The sequence below is a fragment of the Mesitornis unicolor genome, unplaced genomic scaffold (assembly GCF_000695765.1).
Source record: "Mesitornis unicolor isolate BGI_N332 unplaced genomic scaffold, ASM69576v1 scaffold24075, whole genome shotgun sequence".
In the NCBI taxonomy this organism is placed as follows: Eukaryota; Metazoa; Chordata; class Aves; order Mesitornithiformes; family Mesitornithidae; genus Mesitornis; species Mesitornis unicolor.
In genome coordinates, this window is record NW_010185159.1 from 38838 (window position 1) to 50514 (window position 11677).

Here is an 11677-nt window from a genome sequence, read left to right on the forward strand (position 1 = left end):
CCAGTTCGTTCCTTGATGCAGTGGTTGCAATGAGTGTGGCTGATGGCCAGGGACAAGTGGAACAGATGAAGGAGCTGTCAAGCAAGAGACAGCGACTCTGTCATTTGGCCTTTGCAATAGAGAGATGATTTTTGTTGCTGGCATTTTTGATGCTCTGCTTTTAATCAGTTTTCTTCAGAAATGTCTGCTGTAAACTCAGGTTTTCTTGGATTTCTCAGTTGTAGTCTTCAGACTGAGCAAGTAGAAGCATTTGAGGGACTTTGAGAACCACATAGGTGAGGATGTGCGCTTTCAGGGAGTGCTGGCTTTAGCACTGGAGTGGCCATTCACTTATTTTGTCGTATTTGATGGCTTTTGTAATAAATGGACTTGTAAAATCTAGATTCATTCCACTTTTACCACATCCTTCAGAAAAGTCTGTTGCCCCAGTGGTTAACCATCACTTGCACATCTGTACATGAGGGTACTTTGCAATACTGCTGGGAATTTAGGAAGCTTACTTGATGATGATAATGCACAATTTATTTGATACCTGTTATGAGGTCTGGCTTTGAAAAGCCTAAATTTGAGTTCAGCTGCTTGTTTGTAAGTGTGAGGGAGGCAGTGAGGCTATCCAAAACAAAGCTTCTAGACTTTTTTTTTCCTACAGGATAATGTTCAGCAAGATTTCTAGCAGAACCGAAGCCTGGTATTTTTATGAAGGGTTTTTTTTGTGTTCCTGCAGTCACCCCAATGAACAGAAAACCTTGACAAAGCACGTCTGAGAGGCTACTCTCCTTTCTGCCTTCTTTAAGCTGTATTAGTTGTTTGCATCTGAAATGCCTGTTCTTCTGACATAGGAAATCTGAACATAATGGCAAAAAAATGCTTTCAGAGGCAAAAAGCAGACTTTAATGCAGTGCAGACTTCCCCTGCTGATCCTGGCTGTTTGGTGGATGAAGACAGCCCCATCTGGTTATCCTCAAGAACAGAAGTGTGGCAGCCATTGGAAACAACAGTTGCTGTTTCAAACTCTGGCTTTTTTGTGTCATCTGGGTGAATTTTTCTCTTCGTTTTACATAGTGGAGATAACTTGCTACAGAGCAGCTGGCGATGCTGTTGTACTGCTCCTTACCCAGCATCCAGCATTGTCCTCCAAGGTGGAACTGATCTGTGTACATAGTGGTTGCCACTATGGATAAGGTGTAGGGTGAGAGAATGACGTGGCCGTACTGTCATTCAGCACTGAAATCTAATCTGCTTTTTCCTCTACAAAGACCTGTAGGCTGCTGCCATTCCCCTCTTAAGATGACCACTTCTTGGAAAGTAAACATATCTATGACATACTCTTAGTCTGAGAAAATGCCTGTAGGAGTCCTTGTAGTTCCCACTTCAGTGTGTCCTGGAATTAGAATTAATCTGCATGGCATTTTAACTGGCTCTCGATTGATGTACCATTACCACAGTTATTGAACTTACTAGAGACAGATGATCTGTAGCTGAAGTTTTTGATTCCTGGTGTTTGTGTTCGTAGGGACCAGCAGCACTAACACAGTCGGGGCTACAGTGAACAGCCAAGCACCCCAGTCTCAGCCCACTGCTATTGCCTCGAGCCGGAAAGGGACCTTCACGGATGACCTGCACAAGCTGGTAGATAACTGGGCCCGAGATGCCATGAACCTGTCTGGCAAGAAAGTTGGCAAAGGGCATAGCAACTATGAGGTAAGATGTAATCTGTGAACGTTGACGGTGAGAAACTATTGGTGCTGTTGCTATCTCATTAGGGTGTCAAACACAGAGTGCAGCTGCTGTTAGGCTTGGACAACTGCTCTGGAAAACTGTTGGCTGTATCTTGTGTGTGCAGGGCTGCATCACCTGCTATGGAAGGGAATGGGGTAACTACAGAGGATGGAGGGCCGTGGTGTGTTCTTGTAAACATCCATTGGGAACAGCCTGTGGGCCAAGGGCTGAGCCTGTGCTTTGAAGCACTGTTGTGTAACTTCTCTTGGGGGTTGGGTTTTCTTGCAGGGTCCTGGAATGGCAAGAAAGTTCTCAGCCCCGAGTCAGCTCTGTATCTCTATGACATCTTCCCTGGGTGCTACGCCCATCTCTGCAGCATCAGCTACCTCTTTAGGTCCCTTCACGAAGGCCATGTGTCCTCCGCAGCAGTATGGTTACCCAGCAGCCTCCTTCACCGCTCCCTGGAGTGGGACGGGTGGCCCAGCGCAGCCGCCGCTTGGCCAGTTCCAGCCCGTCGGTGCCGCATCTTTGCAAAGCTTCAACATCAGCAGCTTGCAAAAATCTATCAGCAACCCTCCAGGCTCCAACCTGCGGACCACTTAGCCACGCTCGGAGACCCTGCTGGCTAGACCTCGGGACAGGACGTGGGGAGGGAGATGGGGCCCTGTATCAACTACTTGTGCTGCAATGAACTGGTCGCTTGCCAGACTGGGAATGAATTTCTCTTTTCCAACCATTGCTGTTCACTCTCTGTAAAGGGAGTTTTTCCCCACGCGCTTTCCGGGGGGGGAGGAGGATGATGAGCATCCTTATGATGGGACAGTGCTTTTGACAGAAGGGTTCTGCTCTTGTTTGTAACGAGAGCTGTGAAGAGAAGTCACGGGGTCGGTTCAATGCAGTCTTGCTGTCAATTTTCTCTCTGGTTTGAGGCTGAATCCACACGTGTTGAGGTGGGAGAGCTGAATCCTAGCATGAGGCTTTAGCATGCTTCTCATCTCTCCCTGAAGAACCAAGACTGGGAGAAAAGCTGTCCAAATCCCCCTCCTCTCCCTCTCCCCAGTCGGTCATGTCTGGTTCCGAAACGATGGGGCACACGAATGGACTTGCAGTGCAGCCCGTGCTTGATAGGTCATTACTGCTTTAAGTAAGATATTAACAGCTTTGACTGCAGCATTAGAGCAATTTAAATTGTTTAAAAATTTTTAAAAGTTCCCTGCGGACATGTACTTACCATCAGTTTTGATGTGGAAACACTGTGATATATAAATGTTGTTGGACAACAGTAGTTTAAAAATGAGTGGAATATAGAGGGTTAAAAAAGTTAAAAAGAAAAAAATGGGAAAAAAAGCTAGCTATATCCTTATACTTATTGGAGACACTTTAACTTTTTCCTTTGTATTTTCAATGTATTAGATAAATAAATGTGAATGTAAAATTGTATAAATTAATGTACTTGAATACTTGTCTGTTCTCCCAGTATGCTTGCTGGATATTTTAGTGCCTTGGACTTCTATTGCTTCTGCAGTTAGCATCGTCTTCCCAGCAGACCCCAGGTGGGAGAGGGCGAGTTCCGAGAGGGATGAATTCTTTGTGGCCTGGTGATGGTGGCGTCGCGGTTGATTTGGCGATACCGTCGCTGTTCAGAGTAGGTGTTTGGAGGGGGAAGCCGTTGAGGCAGCGGGCTGGAACAGCGTCCGTGTGCGGGGGAAACTTGTCCAGGCGGGCAGATCTGAAGTTGCTGTGTGATGGGGGCCAGGTGGGGGTGGACGGAGCGGTGTGGGTGAAGCTCAAGCCAGACTTAACCAGAACTGTCCGTGGAGGCAGGAGGTCTGGGGTGGAAAGGGAGAGAGGATGGGGAGAACGTGTATCTTTGGGAAAGGCCCAACCTAAGATGCAGTTTGACTCCACCTGCGAAGCGGTAAAGGTGTTTGGTCAGGATGTGACTTGAGGGAGAGGTGCCATTGCTCGGTGGCGTGGGCTTGTCTGCTGGGACTGCTTTTCTTTCTGTTCTCTTTCTTCTTTTTTTGTGGTGGTTTTTTTTTTTAATTTTATTTTTTATTTTTGGTAAAATCCATTTAAGCCAGGAATTCCTGGTGCAACGTCCATTGCCGGCAATGGATGTACTTGAAACAGCCGGCATCAATAAGTTTCCTCTGTCTTATTTGGAGGTTTTACAATTTTGTTCACTCTTACAAATTTCAAGCTGGTACCAGGACTGTAACTATCTGTCACCTCTTAGTAACTGTACTGTACCTTCTGCTCTGGTCATTCTCCCTTTTCATATTTAAAAAAAATACTGGTTTCCTCTTCAAAGTAAAAATAATACCAGCCAGTATTTCCCTAGTGCTGCAAAAAGCTGTGAAGGATGAGGGCTGCTTCCTGCTGCTTGGGAGCAGCTGAGCGGCGTCCTGGAAGCTGCTGCACCACAGAGATGTTACTTGCCCGAATTTTCTTTCTGGGAGCGCTGTTCCCCCGTGGAGCCTTAATAAGGAGCTTTTCTGTCTGCGGATGTTCTCACTTGTTTGTTTTTACAAAGAAATGCGCAAGATCCGTTCCTTTTCTGTCGCATTTTTGCGGCACTTTTGGCAGCAGGGGCAGGTACGGGCTGGAGATGAGCGAGTGCCCGAGGGTGAAGGCTGTAGCAGCGAGGCGGCTGGGCTCCCAGTTCCTTAGATTTGGGGTTGTGACTGGAGCTGCAGGATGAGAGAACACGCAGTGAGTGTGTGCGGCAGGAGGCAGGGAGGAAGCAGGGTCCCAGCGGCTGGAGTGAAAGGGGGAGCAAAGGGGGAGCCCCTGCTCTTCTGCCCGGGTGGGTGCAGTTTCCCCGACGCAGGCAGTGCGAGGGGAGAGGTGCGCTCTGGGAGCGGGAGCAGTGGCAAACCTGAGGCAGTGATGACACAAGGGGAATATTAACGACAGGGGAACTAATCAGCTGGATGCAGCATGTGGTTATTTAATTTTGATCTAATAAGTTTGAGGTCGTTTTTTCACTTAATGTTATGCAAGAACTGGTTTTATTTACCATTGATTTTTTTTGGGTTTTTTTTTTGGTCCCCTCCCCCCTCCTGTGGATGAATAACTGAAGTCTAGAGGAATAAACTAATGCTACTGAACTGTTAAATTATTTTGTTTAATATTACACTTTGAGTATCTTTTTCCACATAAAAATCTGTTTCTGAATTACAAGCGTTTTCTTTACATTATTTAACAATGTACACTGTAAAAAAAAGAAAAAAGAAAAATAAAAAAAATTAAAATGAATTGAAACTTTGGGCTTCCCTGGCTGTAGTTAGTTGTATGTTTTGCACTAAACCCAGGCACCGCGCTGCTTGTACGACTGCGCTTCGTGCTGCCGTTTGTTACCTTTGTAGAGTATTTAACGGAGTCATTCAAATAAACCAAACCTGCTGTTGTTGAGCTGTGGGTTTTCTTGTTGAACAGCAGGTCCCACCTCCCCGTCCTCTTCCTGGGGTGAATTAACCGTTTCCCAGTTTCCCAGTTGATCACAGGAAAGAACAAGAAACCCGTTTTAATGAGACCCTTAACTTCTCAAAAGCAGTGATCGCTAATGAGCCTTTGGCATTTGAACAGAGTGCTCTGAAACAAAGTGTTCGTAGACTGGATTTCCTCTGTGAGAGGAGGGGCCTGAGGGGAAGGCAGGGAGAAGGGGCGAAGGACAACAGTGAAGCAGTGCAGCAGTGTGGGTGCTTTTATGGTTGAGACTGTCAAGAAGTTACCAGGTAGCAGAGAAACAAAGTGCTCTGCTGTGACAGTCGAGGACTTGGTGGCTCTCCCTGTGACTCTGGAGCCCAGCAGGGCTCTGGCCTTCCTCCTGGCAGGGAACCTGGAGCAGGGTGTGCTGCAAGGGCTGGGCACAGCGACGTCCTGCTCCTCTCTGAGTCTATTGCCCTCTTCTTTGGGGTGGAAGGGAGCAGGGGTGTGCCCCTGCGGTGCTGGGGAGAAGAAACATTTCAGTGTAGATGCGTAATAGAAATTCCATCCCCAAATTTGTGACAGTACTGCTAGAGTGGAACTACTTTACAGCTGTAGAGAATAACCCTGTAGACTTACAGGAATTCTTTGGTATTTCTAAACATTAATTGCTGCTGCATTTCTTTCCATTTTAAGAACAGCTACTGGTATGAGTCACACTGCTCAAGGCCTTAAAGGAAGAGGGGAAAAAAAAAAAGCTCCAAGTATATGTAAGTTTAAGTGCCCTTTAAAAAGAGAGCAATCCCAAGAGGCTTACAGCAGGGACTGCTCTTAGAGGAGGCGTAGCGATATTTGCACTGTTTCTGTAGAGTCAAGAAAGTTGATGCAATTGTGTTTATATGAGACTCTTAATTTTTTCATTGTAAAAGCCTGGAGTGGCTTTGGATCCAGTAATTCTGAACATTTCCTCCCTAGCAGGTATCTGATTTCAGCAGCGAGTGCATGATGCAAACATGTGGTTTGTATTTCTTCCCTGAGCTGTTCTGGAGGCAGCACTGAATTGGAGAGAAACCAGTACGGTGAAACGTGAAACTATTTTCTAGCTGTAACCTATTACAGTTAATTGTAACTTGTCCTGGCCTTCCATCCTTTGTCCTGGTGAGGAGGTAAGTGGAGAGTAGAGGATCTTAAAGGAAAAAGGACCAATTGAGCCGTTAAGGTAGAGCAGGAGGAACGGGAATAAAAGCTGAACACTTGAAATCTGTTTACATTTAGACTGCTTTAAGAGACTTGACCAGAGGGAGCAGTGATGGCAAAGCACAGGAACAGGGTCCTGTTTCAAGCCTGCCATGGATTTGAGGGTTGCAATAATCAAGGCTTTGTAAAAGTTCCTGGTCCAGCTCTGACTTCCAGCCTTGCAGTACCATCCTCCTTGTCCCCAGCACTGCACTTGTGAAAAGCACTGCTGTATCCAGTTTGAAATGCTGCTTAAATTCTTTCTTTGACCTTCCTACTAGAAGTTGCTGCTTTGCTCTGAATCTGAAAACCCACTTGAAGTTTTCTTTTGCCCCTCTTAAAGCCAGCACAAAGCTGTGAGGACATGGTGGTGGTCTCTTTAGCTTCCTACTTGTAACTGGTCAGAATGTGCTACCTTATTTGAGCTTGTTAAACATGAAATAAGTTTTAATGGCTTGAAGAGTAGAGAGGCACCAACAGCTACAAGGGTAGTCTGTTTTTCACATTTCATTTTTATTTTTATACTGAAAAGGGTTGAAAGCTTATTTAAAAACAGAAGTGCAGCTCCCATTCAGTTTACAAAGGGTCCAAGCAAACACTGAGTGCTATGTGCAACCCCTGGCAGCAGTCCCAGCCTGTTGCATGGGCACAGCTGGATCTGCTGCAGGGAGCCCCACACGGCTGAGGAGCAATGGGCTCTGACACGGTTTGTGCAGCCACAGGGACAGCGCCTCAGAGGCAACTGCTGCCACAGCTTCACAGCTGCAGCCTCACCCAACAGGAGACCACAGCTCGCAGGCTTTGTCATCTGACTGTAAGCCACCCTCTCCCCTTCTTACTGAAAATCTCTTTGTGCTGAAATGCAGCACTGAGGGAGAAAGAAGCTATGAATTGCATCTCATTTTAAAGATTACTTCTCTTACCATTTCAGGCAAATTTCATGTAATGCCAGCTTGTAATACAGCCACTTGCTTGTTTATAGGAAAAGGCATCTGAAACATGCAATAACTTAAAAGTACATCAAGTTCTTGCTGGCTGTATTAAACTCTTTGTGTTGCTTCACCATGATATACAGGAAAATCCATTCATGTGTTAGACTTCCTCACGTAATTTGAACAGCCAACTGCAGTCTTCTGGTGCCATCCAGTAAGGAGGTACTGGTACCACCAGGTGTCCTAGGTAGGTTCTAGCCTCCTTTTCTTCAGGCTTTGACTTCTCCTGTGGGGGCTGCACTCTGCCGAACAGGGAGACAGTGAGAAATGGATGTTTCTTAAAGCTTTTTTCTGCTTCTAAAAGTGCTCCTCAATTCTTTGTCTAGTTCTTTCTTGACAGGCCAGTTGGGTGGAAAAAACAGGGAGTTCTCCTAGCCCGCTATCACAGCAGCTGCAGCCAGGTCCCAGAGAAGATGAATGCTTCTCCCACTCCACTTTGCTAATCTGACAGCACTGCTCTCAAAGCCAAGAGCCCTCGTTAAGACAGAACTCAGTTTTTGGTAGCACGTACCTGGGATGTGGTGGCTGGCCCAGCTGCTGTGGCTCATGGCTGTAGCAGATGGCTGCAACTGTGGAAATCTAGCAGCAGCTTTGTGGTAATTCATTCTGTGAGGCGTCCTGTTGCGAGTAGTCATTTGATGATGTCCACGGGGCGTTTCAGGTGTCTGGTGTCCAGCTGACGCATCTGCCATTTTGTGACCCATCACCTTAAGATCAACAGTCTCCAAGGAAATATCCCAAAGTTCAGGATCATCTGGAATGAATAAAAAGGTGATCAAAGCAAAAATGACAGTAGAGGACTACAGCCATTACAGTAACTCCAGGACCAGCCCACTCCTGTCCTACAAGTAGTGGTGGCCACTACAGAAGTGAAACTGTGAAGCATCTCTCATGCTAGTGCACGGCAGGGAAACGGTAGTACCCCTTGTGCTCTGGAGTTCAGCAATGTCCAGGCACTGTGGTGTAAGTGTGACCCCAAACAGTCATGGTTATGTTAAGACAGCCCCTCACACTCACAGATGTTCTGTTTCTGTGCAGTATCACTTGAGGGAAAGGGTTTACTGAATACTTATCTTGTTACTGAAGAGCATGCTGTGCACCCCCTCGTCCTTTCCCTGCCATGCAAGCAAGGCTTGCATTGCTAAGATCAGATTCCTACTCATGCTTCTATTATTGCAGCCTCTTCAGAACTTTTACATCATCCTCTGAAGAGTTGATTGAAATGCTCATGCTTTAACAGTCACATTGCTAATCACTTTTTTGGCTAACCTGCAAAGAACTCCTCTTCCACTGCTAGCTCCTGTTGTACTGCTGTTGGAGTGCTGTGCTTCACAGGAGGATTGGATGTTGCTGGATGGAGGCAAGAGAAGACGAGACCAATATTAGAAATACAGAAGAATCCTTTTGCTCCTTCTTAAGGAAGCATGAGTCTGAAATTTTGACCAGCGGCTGCCACCAGGTACCCTCTTGTTTCTTAGAGCTGATTATGTTTTGGTAGCAGTATGCCTGTCAGAACTATCATTCAAACTGTCAGTTTGTAATGCCAGGTCTTACCCTGTTTGCTGCTAGGAGTAACTACTGGAACCTGATGCTTTTTCTCCATCTGTTCCCAGAACTGTTGCTGTAGCTGCTTTTGGCGCAATTTCCGCTGGTAAGTGGCATCGCACTCGATAGCTATGGATTCTGAACTCCTGTCCATCCCCACAGGTAAGCACAAAGTTAAAGAGGATTTCAGCAATTATATTTTATGAAGAAAAAAAAATAATAAAGAAATAATAGGAAGGAAAATACACTAAACTACCATTTTACAGCATCTTCCAAATTGGGCTATCCATGAGTTTTAAAAGGTACAGTAATTTCTAATATAGCATATAAAATAAATTTATAATAGCAATCTCACCTGGAACTATTTGACTGCTTCTGATGTACTGCCACTACAGCAGCCTCTGTCTGGCCAGGCTTCCAAGTAGATGCCATCTCACAGTGTTTTCCCCCTCCTGTGCTCTGCCTTTCCAAACAGCTATTGTATCTTGCTTTCTCTATTTCAGGCTCATAGTCCTCTCTTTTAGCTTTGGCCAAATCTAACTCGGGGGGTATCTGGTAAAGGAAGAGGGGGAAAAAAACCACACCATATTCAGAAATTTCCTTCATCAAGTTAATGAAATGTGCACAGGCTTTTCCTATACAGCACTGTTGAAAAATCTAGTTTGTTTGCTCTAAGCAGAATAGTGAGTTAGGAAACTGAAATGCATTTCCAGTACAAAGTCATTCAGTCAGTTAATCACTGAATTAATGAGACCCAGTGTTAGTTTAATAGTTCAGGTCTTCAGTGCAGATAGCCCACATCTCCCCACACTGCTCTCTGCAAATGAGAACAGATGCAGGTGATGGATGCAGAATTCTGCAGCTTCTCAGGCAGGCTGTTAGTTTTGCCAGTTCTGTTTTCACACCTGTATTACAGGGCATGGCAAACCTTCACTCAGCTCTGCAATCACGAGGTCACTGAGGAAGGTACACCATTCCCTTTATTAAAGATGGGATGGTTTGGCTCTGTGATTTTACAAATCTGTGGCAATGCTGCTAGTAGACAATGACCCTGGGAAAGCAGAGATCTGTGCCTTCTTTACTTGGCGAGGTGTCACTTTGGATCTGCTCCTACAAGGCCAAGTTAGCTAGAACTGCCTCACAGCTGCAGGCTGACTAACAGGGTTTGGTAAATCCTGCTGTGATGAAGGTCACTTTACTATGAAACTCCGTGGAGCAGCAGTCACAAAGGTTTTACTTTTTCCTCAATGAGCAAGGTAGGTTGCCACCTAGAAGCCTACTGCCCCCAGCTGGTATGCGTCAGGAGCCAACAAGATTAATGTTGATTACTGAGCTCAGAGCGACCTCAGTAACAGCCAGGACAACTTTAATACTAAGAAGACTGCTGTGTAACATCACAGCATACTTAGAAATTGTGATAGCTCTGAAAGAACAGTTACAGTATGGTTGTCACTGATGAAGATGTACATCACAATTTCTTGTCTTTCTCTGCACCAAAGACCTCCACAAGAGGCATTTCTCCATGGTGTTGGTTACCTCAGAAGGTTCACTGTTTGACGTACTGCTTCACAGAGTAAAAGTAACTGCAGCTCTTCCCTTGCAAACTGAAAACTAAGGAAATAAGGAATCTGAAAAGCAAAGTAAGATGTAATGCGGCTCCTTACTGCTTAGTAAGGATAAGAACCATATTAAGGTAAGGCAAGGAAAGTAAGTGTTCAAGTGAATCAGCTGTACACACTAATGCTTCATAAATTCAAGAGCCTCAGTTTGCCAGTAGTATCCCATCAAGTATTTAAAACAAACAAATTGGTGTGTAGATCTTCCTAATGTTATTCCTCATCCTCCAGCAGCCAAGTCCAGTACATGCTGCTTTCATAATTTAGTCGCAAAATTCAGGTACCAGTCTGACATCTTTGAAGTCAAGCAGAGGACATTTGAGGGGCCATTTGTACACTCCTCATGTAGCGTAGCAAAATACTGTTACCCGTTTTGCTCTTCTGTAGTAAAACTTTGAGGTGACTGGCAACAGCTAAAAGTTGTTGTGGGTCCAGTCTAAACGGTTTGGTTTATGCTTTGTATCATAGATGCATCTAATTTTTTGCAGTGTTCTTTTGGGAAGGATCCAATTTGGTTAACTGGAAGTTGAAACCACTTTTAGAAACTACTTTTTCTTGAGACCTCAGTGCAAAAACCACTGTTACAGAATCACAGAATATTAGGAGTTGAAAGGGACCTCGAAACATCATCCAGTCCAACCCCCCTGCCAGAGCAGGAGAATGACTACCTGTCACCTGTGCTAAAAAGAGCAATGAACACTGAGAGGTGAAATACAGGCACAGAAATACAGGCACACTGTAAATTTTGTTACATGGACCATGCTGAGTTTATTTTCTATCTAGCTGTGATGTGCATTGAGGCCTGGAAGAGCTTGAATACCAGTTAATAACAAAGCAACCATTAATGCATAGATTGACATTGCTACTTGTATGCATTTTGCTTAAAATTAAGTGAAAATTCTAACTACAACAAACAGCTTTGGTATGTGACCCACCTGGCATTATTTCTAGGATATCCTGGGCTATGCATATGAAAAACTTTATTTGAAGGAGAAAGTCTTTCTTCCTATTTTCTCCCATAGCTCCCTAAAGGCTAAAGAACACTCCTTTTTCCTGCTGCCCACTGGCTGACAGCAGGCTGTCAGCTTGAGAGACTTTGGGACTAAATGAAATAAATAGCCCTGATTTTGCAGGAAT

The 11677-nt window shown here is 45.1% G+C and overlaps 2 protein-coding genes across 2 annotated transcripts in view; one reads left to right on the top strand and one right to left on the bottom strand.

Moving 5' to 3' along the window:
• Nucleotides 1–3346, top strand: part of WNK1 (WNK lysine deficient protein kinase 1) — a gene marked incomplete at its 5' end in the record, with an annotated part of 41838 nt that extends 38492 nt beyond the window's left edge. The window contains 2 exons of the mRNA XM_010184754.1: nt 1514–1701; nt 2008–3346. Of these exons, the coding sequence (XP_010183056.1) occupies nt 1514–1701; nt 2008–2322 (503 nt within the window). The remainder of the gene's footprint in view (nt 1–1513; nt 1702–2007) is intronic.
• Nucleotides 3347–7562: 4216 nt separating this feature from the next.
• The window catches only part of RAD52 (RAD52 homolog (S. cerevisiae)), a 9609-nt gene continuing 5494 nt past the window's right edge, over nt 7563–11677 (bottom strand). The window contains exons 7-11 of the mRNA XM_010184753.1: nt 9280–9476; nt 8934–9070; nt 8649–8729; nt 7891–8133; nt 7563–7621 (exon numbers count right to left, since the gene is read on the bottom strand). Of these exons, the coding sequence (XP_010183055.1) occupies nt 7563–7621; nt 7891–8133; nt 8649–8729; nt 8934–9070; nt 9280–9476 (717 nt within the window). The remainder of the gene's footprint in view (nt 7622–7890; nt 8134–8648; nt 8730–8933; nt 9071–9279; nt 9477–11677) is intronic.